The sequence below is a fragment of the Oncorhynchus keta genome, chromosome 35, assembly GCF_023373465.1.
Source record: "Oncorhynchus keta strain PuntledgeMale-10-30-2019 chromosome 35, Oket_V2, whole genome shotgun sequence".
In the NCBI taxonomy this organism is placed as follows: domain Eukaryota; kingdom Metazoa; phylum Chordata; class Actinopteri; order Salmoniformes; family Salmonidae; genus Oncorhynchus; species Oncorhynchus keta.
The window spans coordinates 3,955,275-3,969,552 of NC_068455.1; the positions used below are offsets into that span (position 1 = coordinate 3,955,275).

At 46.1% G+C, this 14,278-nt stretch overlaps 2 protein-coding genes across 2 annotated transcripts in view; both read right to left on the minus strand.

The window, feature by feature from the left end:
• The window catches only part of LOC127915700 (ezrin-like), a 40,184-nt gene extending 36,599 nt beyond the window's left edge, over positions 1–3,585 (minus strand). Inside the window, exon 1 of the mRNA XM_052496039.1 lies at positions 3,209–3,585. Coding sequence (XP_052351999.1) covers positions 3,209–3,220 — 12 coding nt within the window. The 5' untranslated portion in view covers positions 3,221–3,585. The remainder of the gene's footprint in view (positions 1–3,208) is intronic.
• Positions 3,586–9,388: 5,803 nt separating this feature from the next.
• Positions 9,389–14,278, minus strand: nenf (neudesin neurotrophic factor). Its single transcript, XM_035766581.2, has 4 exons — positions 13,676–14,278; positions 13,289–13,349; positions 12,574–12,677; positions 9,389–9,935 (listed from the first exon to the last, which is right to left on the minus strand). The coding sequence occupies exons 1-4, from the start codon at positions 13,856–13,858 to the stop codon at positions 9,759–9,761; spliced, it is 525 nt and encodes a 174-aa protein (XP_035622474.1). The 5' UTR covers positions 13,859–14,278; the 3' UTR covers positions 9,389–9,758.

The window sequence follows — 14,278 nt, forward strand, 5'->3', positions numbered from 1 at the left end:
GTAACCCTAGGTCTCATCTCACCTCCCTGGGTAACCCTAGGTCTCATCTCCTGGGTAACCCTAGGTCTCATCTCCTGGGTAACCCTAGGTCTCATCTCCCTGGGTAACCCTAGGTCTCATCTCCCTGTAACCCTAGGTCTCATCTCCCTGGGTAACCCTAGGTCTCATCTCCCTGGGTAACCCTAGGTCTCATCTCCCTGGGTAACCCTAGGTCTCATCTCCCTGGGTAACCCTAGGTCTCATCTCCCTGGGTAACCCTAGGTCTCATCTCCCTGGGTAACCCTAGGTCTCATCTCCCTGGGTAACCCTAGGTCTCATCTCCCTGGGTAACCCTAGGTCTCATCTCCCTGGGTAACCCTAGGTCTCATCTCCCTGGGTAACCCTAGGTCTCATCTCCCTGGGTAACCCTAGGTCTCATCTCCCTGGGTAACCCTAGGTCTCATCTCCCTGGGTAACCCTAGGTCTCATCTCCCTGGGTAACCCTAGGTCTCATCTCCCTGGGTAACCCTAGGTCTCATCTCCCTGGGTAACCCTAGGTCTCATCTCCCTGGGTAACCCTAGGTCTCATCTCCCTGGGTCACCCTAGGTCTCATCTCCCTGGGTAACCCTAGGTCTCATCTCCCTGGGTAACCCTAGGTCTCATCTCCCTGGGTAACCCTAGGTCTCATCTCCCTGGGTAACCCTAGGTCTCATCTCCCTGGGTAACCCTAGGTCTCATCTCCCTGGGTAACCCTAGGTCTCATCTCCCTGGGTAACCCTAGGTCTCATCTCCCTGGGTAGCCCTAGGTCTCATCTCCCTGGGTAACCCTAGGTCTCATACCATCTCACTGGGTAGCCCTAGGTCTCATCTCCCTGAGTAACCCTAGGTCTCATCTCCCTGGGTAACCCTAGGTCTCATCTCCCTGGGTAACCCTAGGTCTCATCTCCCTGGGTAACCCTAGGTCTCATCTCCCTGGGTAACCCTAGGTCTCATCTCCCTGGGTAACCCTAGGTCTCATCTCCTGGGTAACCCTAGGTCTCATCTCCCTGGGTAACCCTAGGTCTCATCTCCCTGGGTAACCCTAGGTCTCATCTCCTGGGTAACCCTAGGTCTCATCTCCCTGGGTAACCCTAGGTCTCATCTCCCTGGGTAACCCTAGGTCTCATCTCCCTGGGTAACCCTAGGTCTCATCTCCCTGGGTAACCCTAGGTCTCATCTCCCTGGGTAACCCTAGGTCTCATCTCCCTGGGTAACCCTAGGTCTCATCTCCCTGGGTAACCCTAGGTCTCATCTCCCTGGGTAACCCTAGGTCTCATCTCCCTGGGTAACCCTAGGTCTCATCTCCCTGGGTAACCCTAGGTCTCATCTCCCTGGGTAACCCTAGGTCTCATCTCACCTCCCTGGGTAACCCTAGGTCTCATCTCACCTCCCTGGGTAACCCTAGTAACCCTGGGTAACCCTGGGACTAATCTCAAATTGTACCCTATTCCCATTATAGTGCACTACTTTTGACCAGGGCCCGTAGTGCTTGGTCGTAAAGTAGTGCACTATATAGGGTATACAGTAGGGTGCCATTGGGGATACAGCCCTGGAGTATTTACTATAGTGGTGAAAGCTTTATCTACTCTGACTCTCCAGAGAAGAATGTCACAGAAATGACGTCAGATTGATGTCAGACTGACCCCTGCGGTCGGACTCTCTCAAGGAGTGCTGTTGCTATGCCCCAAGAGAAACTCTCATCAACAGAATACCATCCCAAGGTTATTGCCATTGTAGTGTTTGTTTAAGACACAGTACTTTTATGGAACCGAGACCGAGCCACGTAAAACTGAGCACCCGCCTCTGATTAAAATGTCTACGTGGCTCTCCGTTATCAAAGTTACATCACGGGGTACCAGCAGAGAATCTCTTAATGATTCTAGAACTGCTGTGCAAATGCCTTAGCACAGCAGCGAGAGCTAATCTATGGTTAGCCAGTAATGCCTACCGTAGCCAGTCAGGAGACAGAGACCTGTGGGTCAAACTCTGAGTTTAGTTAATAAGTAAGGCCGGGTAAGGATTCACAATTAAAATGGACTCTAAGGTTTCTTTCAAACAGAAGATGGCTTCCTTCCGATACTGTTATCGACACAATTCTCATCCACTGCAGAATTGGTCTATAGGTATTTTACAAATGGTGCATCTCAGTCACCATGAGAACATTGCTGAAATAGGGAGGGAGAGAAACATTATCATTCAGTACCACCATCTTGCTTTGCTGCTCTGAAGGAAAATCCTCCATTGTAGAGAAACGGAACACTTTTACCGAATAACTTTGTCAAGGAACTGTGTTATATATTAACTAATATGTTAAATAATTACTATATATTCAATCTTTATTATATATTAAGTTAAACCAAAGCATATTCTTAAAGATTGTATCACATTAAAGCATATACCCTCCAACTCTGGTTTTGGATCATATTGATTAGTCTCGTGTAACGTCTTTCTTCCGCTGAAGGAGAGGAGGATCAAAATGCAGCGTGGTTTAGTGTTCAACATCTCTTTTTAATAAGAGAAACTAAACATGAACACAATTACAACAAATGTGGCCAAAAAAAACCAAAACAGTCCTAGCTGGTGCAAAGACAGAAGACAACCACCCACAAAATACCCATAGAACATGGCTGCCTAAATATGGTTCCCAATCAGAGACAACGATAAACACCTGCCTCTAATTGAGAACCAATCTAGGCAACCATAGACTTACATAAACACCTAGACTAGGAAAAAACACCCCATAAACATACAAAAACCCCTAGACCAGCAAACACATAAATCCCCCATGTCACACCCTGACCTAACCAAAATAATAAAAATTTTAAAAAAATAACTAAGGCCAGGAGGTGACACCTCAAATGTAACTCACAACTATTACAAATAAGGCCAAATAACACCGTGACAAATAATCAGGGCAACTTCAGTGATTGTCATCGTACATTAATTAGTGTAAGGCTATATCATCACTTTTAGACAACAATGGACAATTAATAGAAAACGAGGTTATTCTGGTATACTGGACATTGAAATAACATGATCATTCGTTTGACCTGCCTTGTGTTTGGTTTAGGCTCCGTTACATTTATTCAGATAGAAAGTAACCGATTACCGTTACGTGTAATACATGACATTTTACATAGTCGGTCTAAAATAAAAATGTTTTTTTATTTGTTTTTAATTTTAACTCACCGTTTTAGGCATCTTTGTTCTGGGTGGTGTGTCAGGTTTAGCGACGGAACGCGGGCTCCAAAGTACCGGAAAGAGATCGTAGTAGTTTACTTGTCTGGGGAACTCTCAGTCCGTGATAAAGAACGCTACTCCTGCTCTGTAAGGGGACACTGTGAAACGGTTGGGCGCCTGTCCTCTGAACTTGGCTGTGAAGATTACTTATACTGACGTGGTAGGCTACTCATGTCTGACTCATAATCAGATACATAAAAATGCCAGAGCAGAGGAGAGCCTAACCTTGTTCGATGACGCCGAAGACCTACCTGAGTGTGGTTAAAAGCTCCACCCTTACAGAACAGAACGGGCTGCTGACTCCTACTGTAGTGCCATCCCGACGCACCGTGACCGTTGGGTCCTTTCAGTTACAGCCTTGAAGTTATGACTAGTGTCAATGGGGACCTTTGGTCGTTCAGACGACAGCTACAACCTTGAAGTTATGACTAGTGTCAATGGGGACCTTTGGTCGTTCAGATGACAGCTACAGCCTTGAAGTTATGACTAGTGATACATTTATATTTTTCGAGGGTCAGAAAAAAAATACTATCCTAGACTTTTTAAAATAAAAACTATACCACTACCCTCAAAATGTACATGTGACAAACAGAGCCTTCTGAAAGTATTCAGACCCCTTGACTTTTTCCACATTTTGTTACTTTACAGGTTTATCATTTTTTTTTAAATACATCCTCATCAATCTACACACAATACCCCATAATGAAAAAAGCAAAAAGTGATTTTTAGAAATTTTTGCAAATGGTTTACAAATAAACTACTAAAACATCACATTTACATAAGTATTCAGACCCTTTACTCTGTACAGTCGTGGCCAAAAGTTTTGAGAATGACACAAATATTAATTTTCACAAATTCTGCTGCCTCAGTTTGTATGATGGCAATTTGCATATACTCCAGAATGTTATGAAGAGTGATCAGATGAATTGCAAAGTCCCTCTTTGCCATGCAAATGAACTGAATCCCCAAAAAACATTTCCACTGCATTTCAGCCCTGCCACAAAAGGACCAGCTGACATCATGTCAGTGATTCTCTCGTTAACACAGGTGTGAGTGTTGACGAGGACAAGGCTGGAGATCACTCTGTCATGCTGATTGAGTTCGAATAACAGACTGGAAACTTCAAAAGGAGGTTGGGTGCTTGGAATCATTTTTTCTTCCTCTGTCAACCATGGCTACCTGCAAGGAAACATGTGCCGTCATCATTGCTTTGCACAAAAAGTGCTTCACAGGCAAGGATATTGCTGCCAGTAAGATTGTACCTAAAACAACCATTTATCGGATCATCAAGAAAAGAGAGTCAACACTGCAAATAGTCAACACTGCAAATATTGACTCTTTAGATCAACTTCATGTAATTGTCAATAAAAGCCTTTGACACTTATGAAATGCTTGTAATTATACTTCAGTATTCCATAGTAACATGTGACCAAAATATCTGAACACACTGAAGCAGCAAACTTTGTGGAAATTAATATTTGTGTCATTCTCAAAACTTTTGGCCACGACTGTACTTTGTTGAAGCACCTTTGGCAGCGATTAGAGCCTTGAGTCTTCTTGGGTATTGGGTACAAGCTTGGCACACCTGTATTTGGGGAGTTTCTCCCATTCTTCTCTGCAGATCCTCTCAAGCTCTGTCAGGTTGGATGGAGAGTGTTGCTGCACAGCTATTTTCAGGTCTCTCCAGAGACGTAAGATTGGGTTCAAGTCTGGGCTTTGGCTGGGCCACTCAAGGACATTCAGAGACTTGTCCCAAAGCCACTCCTGCGTTGTCCACAGCATGATGCTGCCACCACCATGCTTCACGGTAGGGATGATGCTGCCACCACCATGCTTCACCGTAGGGATGGAGCCATGTTTCCTCCAGATGTGATGCTTGGCATTCAGGCCAAAGAGTTCAATCTTGGTTTCATCAGACCAAGAATCTTGTTTCTCATGGTCTGAGAGTCCTTTAGGTGCCTTTTGGCAAACTCCAAGCGGGATGTCATAGGCCTTTTACTGAGGAGTGGCTTCCGTCTGGCCACTTTACCATAAAGGCCTGATTGGTGGAGTGCTGCAGAGATGGTTGTCCTTCTGGAAGATTCTACACAGAGAAACTCTGGAGCTCTGTCAGAGTGACCATCGGGTTCTTGGTCAACTTCCTGACCAAGGCCATTCTCCCCCGATTGCTCAGTTTGGCCGGGCAGCTCAAGGAAGAGTCTTCGTGGTTCCAAACCTCTTCCACTTAAGAATGACGAAAGCCACTGTGTTCTTGGGGACCTTCAATGCTGCAGAAATGTCTTGGTACCCTTCCTCAGATCTGTGCCTCGACACAATCCTGTCTCTGAGCTCTAGGGACAATTCCTTTGACTTCATGGCTTGATTTTTGCTCTGACATGTACTGTCAACTTGTGGGACCTTATATAGACAGGTGTGTGCCTTTCCAAATCATGTCCAATAAATAACTTTTACCACAGGTGGACTCTAATCAAGTTGTAGAAACATCTCAAGGATGATCAGTGGAAACAGGATACACCTGAGCTCAGTTTCAAGTCTCATAGCAAAGGGTCTAAATACTTTCAGTGGCAAGAAGAAGTATGTGAACCCTTTGGAAGTACCTGGATTTCTGCATAAATTGGTCATAAAATTTGATCTGATCTTCATCTAGGTCACAACAATAGACAACCAATCTGATTAAATTAATAACACACAAACAATTATACGTTTTCATGTCTTTAATTGAACACACCATGTAACAGTGCAGGGTGGGGAAAGTATGTGAACCCTTGGATTTAATAACTGGTCGACCCTCCTTCGGCAGCAATAACCTCAACCAAACGTTTTCTGTAGTTGCGGATCAGACCTGCACAACGGTCAGGAGAAATTTTGGACCGTTCCTCTTTACAAAACTGTTTCAGTTCAGCAATATTCTTAGGATGTCTGGTGTGAACTGCTCTCTTGAGGTCATGCCACAGCATCTCAAATCGGGTTGAGGTCAGGACTCTGACTGGGCCACTCCAGAAGGCGTATTTTATTCTGTTGAAGCCGTTCTGTTGTTGATTTACTTCTGTGTTTTGGGTCGTTGTCCGGTTGCATCACCCAACTTCTGCTGAGCTTCAATTGGGAGAACAGATAGCCTAACATTCTCCTGCAAAATGTCTTGATAAACTCTTGATAAGCCGATGATATCAAGCTGTCCGGGCCCTGAGGCAGCAAAGCAGCCCCAAACCATGATGCTCCCTCCACCATACTCCACCTTCATCCACCGATCTTCATCTAGGTCACAACAATAGACAAACACAGTCTGCTTAAACTAATAACACACAAACAATTATAAATTTCATGTCTTTAATTGAACACACCATGTAAACATTCACAGTGCAGGTTGGAAAAAGTATGTGAACCCTTGGTATGCTCCCTCCACCAGACTTTACAGTTGGGATGAGGTTTTGATGTTGGTGTGTTGTCTTTTTTTCTCCACACATGGTGTTGTGTGTTCCTTCCAAACAACTTGACTGTAGTTTCATCTGCCCACAGAATATTTTGCCAGTAGCGCTGTGGAACATCCAGGTGCTCTTTTATAAACTTCAGACTTGCAGCAATGTTTTTTTAGGACAGCAGTGGCTTCTTCCATCATGTCCCCCATGAACACCATTCTTGTTTAGTGTTTTACGTATCGTAGACTCATCAACAGAGATGTTAGCATGTTCCAGAGATTTCTGTAAGTCTTTAGCTGACACTCTAGGATTCTTCTTAACCTCATTGAGCATTCTGCTCTGTGCTCTTGCAGACATCTTTGCAAGATGGCCACTCCTAGGGAGAGTAGCAACAGTGCTGAACTTTCTCCATTTATAGACAATTTGTCTTACCCTGGATTGATGAACATCATGGATGTAGAGATACTTTTGTAACCCTTTCCAGCTTTATGCAAGTCAACAATTCTTAATCTTAGGTCTTCTGAGATCTTTTTTGTTCCAGGCATGGTTCACATCAGGCAATGCTTCTTGTGAATAGCAAACTCAATTTTTGTGAGTGTTTTCTATCGGGCAGGGCAGCTCTAACCAACATCTCCAATCTTGTCTCATTGATTGGACTCCAGGTTAGCTGACTCCAATTAGCATTTGGAGAAGTCATTAGCCTAGGGGTTCACATACTTTACCCAACCTACACTGCGAATGTTTAAAAGGTGCCTTTTACTTTAAAATATGTATTTTGAATACAATAATTTGTGTTATTAGTTTAAGCACACTATGTATGTCTATTGTTGAAACTTAGATGAAGATCAGATCAAATTTGATGACCAATTTATGCAGAAATCCATGTAATTCCAAAGGGTTCACATACTTTTTCTTGCCACTGTACATAAATAAGGTATTTTTGTTTTAAATGTTTAATACATTTGCTAAAATGTTTAAAAAAACTGTTTTTGCTTTGTCATTATGGGGTATTGTGTGTAGATTGCTAAAGGAAAATTGTATATTTAATCTATTTTAGAATAAGGCTGTAATGTCACGAAATGTGGAAAAAGTAAAGGGGTCTGAATAACTTCCTAAGGCACTGTATTCTACTACGTAGAAGCTGTCTGCATTACCTGTCCTATCCAGGTGGAAACTACCTGTCCTGTTCTATCCAGGAGGAAACTACCTGTCCTGTCCTATCCAGGTGGAAACTACCTGTCCTATGCAGGTTGAAACTACCTGTCCTATCCAGCAGGAAACTACATGTCCTATCCAGGAGGAAACTACCTGTCCTATCCAGGAGGAAACTACCTGTCCTGTCCTATCCGGGAGGAAATTACCTGTCCTATCCGGGAGGAAAGTACCTGTCCTATCCGGGTTTAAATTACCTGTCCTATCCAGGTGGAAACTACCTGTCCTATCCAGGTGGAAACTACCTGTCCTGTCCTATCCAGGAGGAAACTAACTGTCCTATCCAGGAGGAAAAATACCTGTCCTATCCGGGAGGAAACAACCTGTCCTATCTGGGAGGAAATGACCTGTCCTATCCGGGAGGAAACTACCTGTCCTATCTGGGAGGAAACTACCTGTCCTATCCGGGAGGAAACTACCTGTCCTATCTGGGAGGAAATTACCTGTCCTATCCGGGAGGAAACTACCTGTCCTATCTGGGAGGAAACTACCTGTCCTATCTGGGAGGAAACTACCTGTCCTATCCGGGAGGAAACAACCTGTCCTATCTGGTAGGAAACAACCTGTCCTATCTGGGAGGAAATTACCTGTCCTATCCAGGATGAAATTACCTGTCCTATCCGGGAGGAAATGACCTGTCCTATCCGGGAGGAAACTACCTGTCCTATCCGGGAGGAAACAACCTGTCCTATCTGGGAGGAAACAGTCCTATCTGGGAGGAAATTACCTGTCCTATCCAGGTTGAAATTACCTGTCCTATCCGGGAGGAAATGACCTGTCCTATCCGGGAGGAAACTACCTGTCCTATCCAGGTTGAAACTACCTGTCCTATCCAGGTTGAAATTACCTGTCCTATCCGGGAGGAAATTACCTGTCCTATCCGGGAGGAAACTACCTGTCCTATCCAGGTTGAAATGACCTGTCCTATCCAGGTTGAAATGACCTGTCCTATCCAGGTTGAAATGACCTGTCCTATCCAGATTACCTGTCCTATCCGGGAGGAAACTACCTGTCCTATCCAGGAAGAAACTACCTGTCCTGTCCTATCCAGGTGGAAATGTATTGCCGGAACTAGAAGCACAAGCATTTCGCTACACTCGCATTAACATCTGCTAACCATGTGTATGTGACAAATAAAATTGGATTTGATTTGAAAATAAGCCAACAAACCTTTCGCTCCTACTATTTTAATAATAATAATGTTTTACACTACTTTAACATTCAATTAATGGTATAGGGCCTGTGCAGCTTCATAGCTCATTATAACCAATTACAATGCTTTAAATGATCAATGGAAAACATTCAGTTGTTAAAATGTAAATACATTTTACAAAGTGTATTTGACTAACAACACAGTAACAAACATTCCATGTTTTCATTGAAGTCAACATAAAATGATATCTAAAAAAAAATAACATATCTTTTCTTTTATTGGGCAGGAGAAGCTCAACATAAAATGATATCTAAAAAAAAATAACTTTGGATAAAATATCATATATTATTATTATATTATATTATTATATATTTTAAAGATATAAATAAGGTCTTCAAATAAGGTTAAAGGAAAATAGAGCTGAAACACATGGCTGCCTATCCCTTGGTAAGGCCACCCTTACGGGCTTCATCACAGAACATCCAGACACCCTTACGGGCTTCATCACAGAACATCCAGACATGCATTCCTAACACATGGATCTGACTGGGGAATTCAGAAATAATTCATTTTTCAAATCATGAGCAAATTGAGGATCACACAGTATTGAATCTTCATGGTCCTCCACAGTTTTTCTGTTTGTTGCGGTACCAAACTATATCAGAGAAAAAAAGAAGAAGAACAAAAACAGTACCCACAAAAAAAAACCTCCTTTGGATTAGAACTCGTCTCTGATGTTAAAATGAGGTTGGTCTTCAGGCTTGAAGTCCTCATTGGGGCTTCCATCCTGGTTGAGGATGCGTATGGCAGTGTAGCCTACAATAGGGTACTTTGTCTTGTACGTGCCCTCAAATACACTCTCTAGGGATTGGAGCTGCTCTTCAGTAAGGCCCGTCTGAAAGAGAGAGGGAGGGAAAAAAGGACAAGAGACACCCATTTCATTACTAAGAGAAAAGTAGGAAAAAAAATAGGGTTTTCTATGGGTTCTTTGTGGAACCTTTTCTGAAGAACCCTTTATAGTTCTGCAAAAAGGGTTTGATGGGAGTTAAACATCTACACAGGTTCTTTGCAGACCAGAGCAGGGGCATCATCCCCCCTCAAGGATTTGTATTTTTACTGCATTTCTACACAATTGGAGAACAGCAAAAACAAGCAACATTGACTCTAGCTAGCCATTATCACCTTGATGCTGCAGTTTCATTCACCTCAGTCAACAAGGGGACTTAACATTCTACAAACATGTCATATAAGAATTAGCTTCCTGCTACGCACAAGCTCAACACCGGGGTTAAAACTCGACTTTAGTTTCATGTCAACAGTTAGCTAGCCATGCCATCTACTACAGCCATCTTTACCTTGTCCAGCCCTCTAGCCATCAATTTAACTGTCCCCTTGATGACGCTGCACCCCTTCCCCTTGATGACGCTGCACCCCTTCCCCTTGATGACGCTGCACCCCTTCCCCTTGATGACGCTGCACCCCTTCCCCTTGATGACGCTGCACCCCTTCCCCTTCATGACGCTGCACCCCTTCCCCTTCGTGACGCTGCACCCCTTCCCCTTGGTGACGCTGCACCCCTTCCCCTTGATGACGCTGCACCCCTTCCCCTTGGTGACGCTGCACCCCTTCCCCTTCATGACGCTGCACCCCTTCCCCTTGATGACGCTGCACCCCTTCCCCTTGATGACGCTGCACCCCTTCCCCTTGATGACGCTGCACCCCTTCCCCTTGATGACGCTGCACCCCTTCCCCTTGGTGACGCTGCAACCCTTCCCCTTGGTGACGCTGCACCCCTTCCCCTTCATGACGCTGCAACCCTTCCCCTTGATGACGCTGCACCCCTTCCCCTTGGTGACGCTGCACCCCTTCCCCTTGGTGACGCTGCACCCCTTCCCCTTGATGACGCTGCACCCCTTCCCCTTGATGACGCTGCACCCCTTCCCCTTGATGACGCTGCACCCCTTCCCTTGATGACGCTGCACCCTTCCCCTTGGTGACGCTGCACCCTTCCCTTGGTGACGCTGCACCCCTTCCCTTGATGACGCTGCACCCTTCCCTTGGTGACGCTGCACCCCTTCCCCTTGATGACGCTGCACCCCTTCCCCTTGATGACGCTGCACCCCTTCCCCTTGATGACGCTGCACCCCTTACCCTTGATGACGCTGCACCCCTTCCCCTTCATGACGCTGCACCCCTTCCCCTTGGTGACGCTGCACCCCTTCCCCTTCATGACGCTGCACCCCTTCCCCTTGATGACGCTGCACCCCTTCCCCTTCATGACGCTGCACCCCTTCCCCTTCATGACGCTGCACCCCTTCTCCTTGATGACGCTGCACCCCTTCCCCTTGGTGACGCTGCACCCCTTCCCCTTGGTGACGCTGCACCCCTTCCCCTTCGTGACGCTGCACCCCTTCCCCTTGGTGACGCTGCACCACTTGATGACGCTGCACCCCTTCCCCTTGGTGACGCTGCACCACTTGATGACGCTGCACCCTTCCCTTGGTGACGCTGCACCCCTTCCCTTGGTGACGCTGCACCCTTCCCTTGGTGACGCTGCACCCCTTCCCCTTGGTGACGCTGCAACCCTTCCCTTGGTGACGCTGCAACCCTTCCCCTTGATGACGCTGCACCCCTTCCCCTTGGTGACGCTGCACCCTTCCCCTTGGTGACGCTGCACCTTCCTTCATGACGCTGCACCCTTCCCTTGTGACGCTGCACCCCTTCCCCTTGATGACGCTGCACCCCTTCCCCTTGGTGACGCTGCACCCCTTCCCCTTGATGACGCTGCACCCCTTCCCCTTGGTGACGCTGCACCCCTTCCCCTTGATGACGCTGCACCCCTTCCCCTTGGTGACGCTGCACCCCTTCCCCTTGATGACGCTGCACCCCTTCCCCTTGGTGACGCTGCACCCCTTCCCCTTGGTGACGCTGCACCCCTTCCCCTTGGTGACGCTGCACCCCTTCCCCTTGGTGACGCTGCACCCCTTCCCCTTGATGACGCTGCACCCCTTCCCCTTGGTGACGCTGCACCCCTTCCCCTTGGTGACGCTGCACCCCTTCTCCTTGATGACGCTGCACCCCTTGGTGACGCTGCACCCCTTCCCCTTCATGACGCTGCACCCTTCCCCTTCATTCCCCTTCCCCTTGATGACGCTGCACCCCTTCCCCTTCATGACGCTGCACCCCTTTCCCTTGATGACGCTGCACCCCTTCCCCTTGGTGACGCTGCACCCCTTCGTGACGCTGCACCCCTTCCCCTTGATGACGCTGCACCCCTTCCCCTTGGTGACGCTGCACCCCTTCGTGACGCTGCACCCCTTCCCCTTGATGACGCTGCACCCCTTCCCCTTGGTGACGCTGCACCCCTTCTCCTTGATGACGCTGCACCCCTTGGTGACGCTGCACCCCTTCCCCTTCATGACGCTGCACCCCTTCCCCTTCATGACGCTGCACCCCTTGGTGACACTGCACCCCTTCATGACGCTGCACCCCTTCCCCAGCCCAACCGTTTTGTTTTGTTTTCCTTTACTCACAGTGTCAGAAGTCAGATCAGCTGGCTCAAGGGACATTTTGGCCACAGCCCTGGTGCAGTCCTTTCCAACCAAGGCATTGTATGGTCCATCTTTCCCATAGAACTCTACAAAGATAAACTATATTAGTCCCACTGTAACAATAGCTCCTCAGTACTTACAGCTGTTACATATTTGCAGTTTGTATGGGCCTCACATCAAAACCCCCTTATCCTTTTCCCCTGTTATCTATCTTGTTATTTTCCATGTAATCACCAGGATTGGAGTCAATTATATTTCAATTCCAGACAATTCAAACTCCCAATTCCAATGCTCTTCAATGCTTTTCAAGTAGAAAAATGTGGAATTGGAATTTGGTTGACTTTATGAATTGACTGCAATTCAAATCAAATCAAATGTATTTTATATAGCCCTTCGTACATCGGCTGATATCTCAAAGTGCTGTACAGAAACCCAGCCTAAAACCCCAAACAGCAAGCATCGACCCCAACCCTGGTAATTACACAGCTTCCTATGCAGATACCAGTGATTGTGAAGGATCATTCATTCAGCATTGACACATAACTTTATCTAGTCTCTGTACTGGCCTGAACTACTATTGATATCATTGGTGACATTATCATCACGCCACACTAGCAGTCTGTGGAGTTTGATACCTTTATACCGCCCACTGTTCCAGAGATGGGGAGGATCCCAACATTGTGTGTGTGCTATTTACCTTTCCCCTTGGTGACATCAAATACCACTCCTTTTATGGCCATGTAAATGGGATGCCCGTCCTAAAACACAGCAACAGTTACATTATGTTTTTTTTTTTTTATTAAAGATCAATTAGCATTATCAGTGATAAAGAAAACGATGTCATTGTGTTGGCTGACCACACCCTCACGCTGATAGTCCATTGCATTTACATATACCGACACGAGCTATTCATACCTCCATTAGTCTACTGTAGTGAAGATCACGGGTTAGCTACATCCATAGCTCTGGTCCAAGGCGTTAGTGCGTGTTCCTCCACTACTACTACAACTAGTGAAGGAACGCGACCTAACGCCATCGACCAGAGCTAGCCTACCCATAGACTTACATAATAACAAGTACCTACCTCACTCCCATCGTGCCTTTTTAAATCTTCGTCTGTGAACAGTCGGACCGGTTTTGAGGCTGGTTTGTGTTTTAGTTTATTATCGTCTGCCAAACTCAACACGAGAAGCACAAATGTGATAAAAAGTTGCACTGGTGTTACCATGGTTGTCTGGCTATTTGGACAAGCCTCAACAACATTCATAAATAATTCCGATGTCCTCTTCTTAGGAGATCAATTTGCTTCTTAGTTCCGGTTCTCTCTCTCTGTCGCTCTCACTGCCCTAAGAAACCAAGAAATGAGTCCGCTAACACAAGTAGGCTACTAGAGAAGAGAGTTGAATTAAAGTTTGAGGTAAACTTGATCCATGTCCCCAGATAAATATTTGATTTCCCTAACGTTGAATAGATGGGTCATGTGGTTTCTGATCACGTTCCTAAGAATGATATGCTGCCCGCGGCCAAAACAGTGCTGTGCTGTGCATGTGATAGTCGGGACAAATTGGTTTCCTCTTTTAAAACCGTTCTGGGACCAGTTTACACTTCCACACAATCCAAGAACAGTTACCGAGAAAGAAAAAATAAAACTGCCCTGTCATCAGCAGTTAAGGGCAATGCCTCCACT

Coding starts and splice junctions, on each gene's coding strand:
- nenf (XM_035766581.2), bottom strand. CDS start 13,858: ATGAATGTTGTTGAGGCTTGTCCAAATAGCCAGACAACCATGGTAACA. Junction 12,678..13,288: donor TGATGTCACCAAGGGGAAAG/GTAAATAGCACA, acceptor TTATCTTTGTAG/AGTTCTATGGGAAAGATGGA. Junction 9,936..12,573: donor CTGATCTGACTTCTGACACT/GTGAGTAAAGGA, acceptor TCTCTCTTTCAG/ACGGGCCTTACTGAAGAGCA.